The 2,888-nt window shown below is 35.4% G+C and overlaps 1 protein-coding gene across 1 annotated transcript in view; it reads left to right on the top strand.

The window, feature by feature from the left end:
• Positions 1 to 217: 217 nt before the first annotated feature.
• The window catches only part of LOC107710253 (CD276 antigen homolog), a 4,390-nt gene continuing 1,719 nt past the window's right edge, over positions 218 to 2,888 (top strand). Inside the window, exons 1-3 of the mRNA XM_016514986.1 lie at positions 218 to 367; positions 1,624 to 1,664; positions 1,926 to 2,243. Of these exons, the coding sequence (XP_016370472.1) occupies positions 354 to 367; positions 1,624 to 1,664; positions 1,926 to 2,243 (373 nt within the window). The 5' untranslated portion in view covers positions 218 to 353. The remainder of the gene's footprint in view (positions 368 to 1,623; positions 1,665 to 1,925; positions 2,244 to 2,888) is intronic.

Genomic DNA, 2,888 nt, shown 5'->3' with positions numbered 1-2,888 from the left:
CAGGGTCTTTGGGAAAACGATGAAAGGCAAGATTTTTACTGTCACACTGATAGTTTTTGCAGTGGATTGCCCAACATTGCATTCTTTTATTCCACTTTGACCTCTCTTTCGTTGTTATTCTGTCTATCTGTGTATCTGTGCTGTTGTCCAGTTAGAATTTTCACTCCAAAATGGCGGCCGCGCTACCGAAGCGCCACCTAGTGGCTGTTACCCAAAAAGCATCAGAGTTTCGCATCGGTCTTCTATACGCTTTGTCTGAAGTGCGCGCGCAGTCAGCGGAAGGTCGCAGTGTTTGGCGAAAGTATTTAAGAAACCGTTTAAACATTACATTTGTAAATTATTTAACTTCATAAATGATGACAATCAGGTATGTTATGATTTTTTTTATGTAACCGAATATGTAGCAGAGCATTATATATAGAAAACGAAAGTAAGCGGAGCTTCCCTAGCTTCCCCAAGCTAGAGGCAAACAAGAAGTTTAAATTCTCGCTAAATATTAATGCTGTAGCAGAAATAGTATTGTAATATTGCAGCAGAAAATTAAACGTAACTGTAAGTACCATCTTATATCCCTTATACCACTGGACAATAGATGAGCTGAAACTCGAGTATTAAAATGGAGAACACGTGCCCCAATACTTGATAATATCAGTATTGTTCATACTTTGAAGATGTGTCTCCACTCTGACTGCTGGAGGGGCTAAAATGTTGCATAATGAACATGTTTGAACTGGTACAATAAATTTGTTTAACACAGAGGACCCACCTCCTTCTGGATGTTTAGTTGGCCTATGGTTTTGTTAAATGTATATAGGCCAGCTGTTTTTACAGATAACGTGTAACTAAACTTTTTTTTTTTAAGTGTGAACACATTTTTAGTACAAGTGTGTCACTACAGTATAGACTGTCAAACTTGTGATTTGCAGTGCCAGCTTTTAATAAATAAATCTATTAACTTGGTATAATTTTGGTCAATAACGGCTAGTTATAACATTAGGCTATAATTTGTGTTTGTGTGCTAGACATTTAGAGAATTTGTTTACATCTCTTGACACTTGGTTGGCTAGCAATGCATATTGTTTCTGATAGTCTGATTTTAATAAAATGTGTTGTTTTTGTGAACATAAAAAGCCAAGCCACACACTGACACTACATGAGAACATATTGTAGATTTTGCAGATGACAAATTTAAATAAAACACTCACCCAAACAGGTTTACGAACACACTTGTCCCTGTCAACTGTGTGTGTGTGTGTGTTGTTTTTTTTTGTTTTGTTTTTTGGCCACAACTATAGTGAAAGAGAAATTGATCAGACAGAGGCAGATTTAAATATGATGACAATGTCATTTTATATTGTAAAGACCTAAACACACTGAGAAACACGTTCTTTTTCTTTTCTTTTCTTTTCTTTTTCTGGGAACAACAACAACAACAAAAATTTGTGATAATAATAATAAATAAATGAAGTTTTTTCCCCCATGAACTCTATGAACATTTATGGCTTAATACCAATTACCACAGAAAATGATTTGTACTTTTATTTACAGTAATTCATTCAACAAAAACAGGAATGCGAGTTTAGTTTTTATGTTGCTAAATCATTGTGTTTTCTGTGTTTACAGGTGCTGTATTGTTTTGCTTCATTTGGTAATGTTAAATGAAGGTGAGTACTAAGGGTGTATGTACAATAAAGAATACTTTGATGGAGCGTTTGACTGATAGCACTGTCAAATATCCATTTGAGGTCTGGAAAGAACTCATCAAATAAACTCAGAATATAGTAAATTTGACCCATTTTATTTTATAAATGATTTGCTGTTTCCTGTGACTAAGCAGTTTTATAGATGCCCTAAAACACAAACAGTCATTTGTAAAGCAAACTCCTGTTTCTGTTCCATTTATTTAATCTTTTCTCTGTTTTCAGTGTCTCTGCAGAATCCTGTTGTGGGTTTTATTGGAGACTCTGCTGTTTTACCATGTTTTTCTAAAGAAGGTCAACTTAAACGTCAAGAAATCACCGTGCATTGGAGATACAATGACAGTCTGAATGTGTATGACATTATTAATGGTCAAGGCTCTGTAGAAGAACAACATTCAGCATACAAAGGCAGAGCTGAAACATTTTCAGATGATTTTGAGAAAGGAAACTTCTCACTCAAACTCAGCAATCTTCAACATAATGATACAGGACAATATGTCTGCTACGAATCAACAGTTCAAAGTGTGGCGCTACTTGTCAAAGGTTTGTGGCAGAAACGTTTGATTATCTCAATGTTTTTAATAAACTCTGTTATATATGTGTGTATATATACAGTGGGTACGGAAAGTATTCAGACCCCCTTAAATTTTTCACTCTTTGTTATATTGCAGCCATTTGCTAAAATCATTTAAGTAAATTTTTTTTCCTCATTAATGTACACACAGCACCCCATATTGACAGAAAAACACAGAATTGTTGACATTTTTGCAGATTTATCGTTCCCACTGTATATATATATATACAGTGGGTAAAATAAGTATTGAACACATCACCATTTTTCTCAGTAAATATATTCAATTCAACTGATGGCCAATAAAAAGGTGTCTCATGACCAACGTGTCACACAAGAAACATTTCATGATGGGTAAAAGCAAAGAGCTCTCTCAAGACCTTCACAACCTTATTGTTGCAAAACATACTGCTGGCATTGGTTACAGAAGGATTTCTATACTTCTGAATGCTCCAGTGAGCACTGTTAGGGCCATTATCCAGAAGTGGAAAGAACATCATTTCACAATAAACCAGCCACGACCAGGTGCTCCTCGCAAGATTTCTGACAGAGATTATTAGAAGAGTTGTCCAAGAGCCAAGGACCACTTGTGGAGAGCTTCAGAAAGACCTGGAATT

This window comes from Sinocyclocheilus rhinocerous, unplaced genomic scaffold, assembly GCF_001515625.1.
Source record: "Sinocyclocheilus rhinocerous isolate Xijiao unplaced genomic scaffold, SAMN03320098_v1.1 scaffold7590, whole genome shotgun sequence".
NCBI classification, from domain to species: Eukaryota; Metazoa; Chordata; class Actinopteri; order Cypriniformes; family Cyprinidae; genus Sinocyclocheilus; species Sinocyclocheilus rhinocerous.
This window is presented reverse-complemented; position numbering and strand designations above follow the sequence as displayed.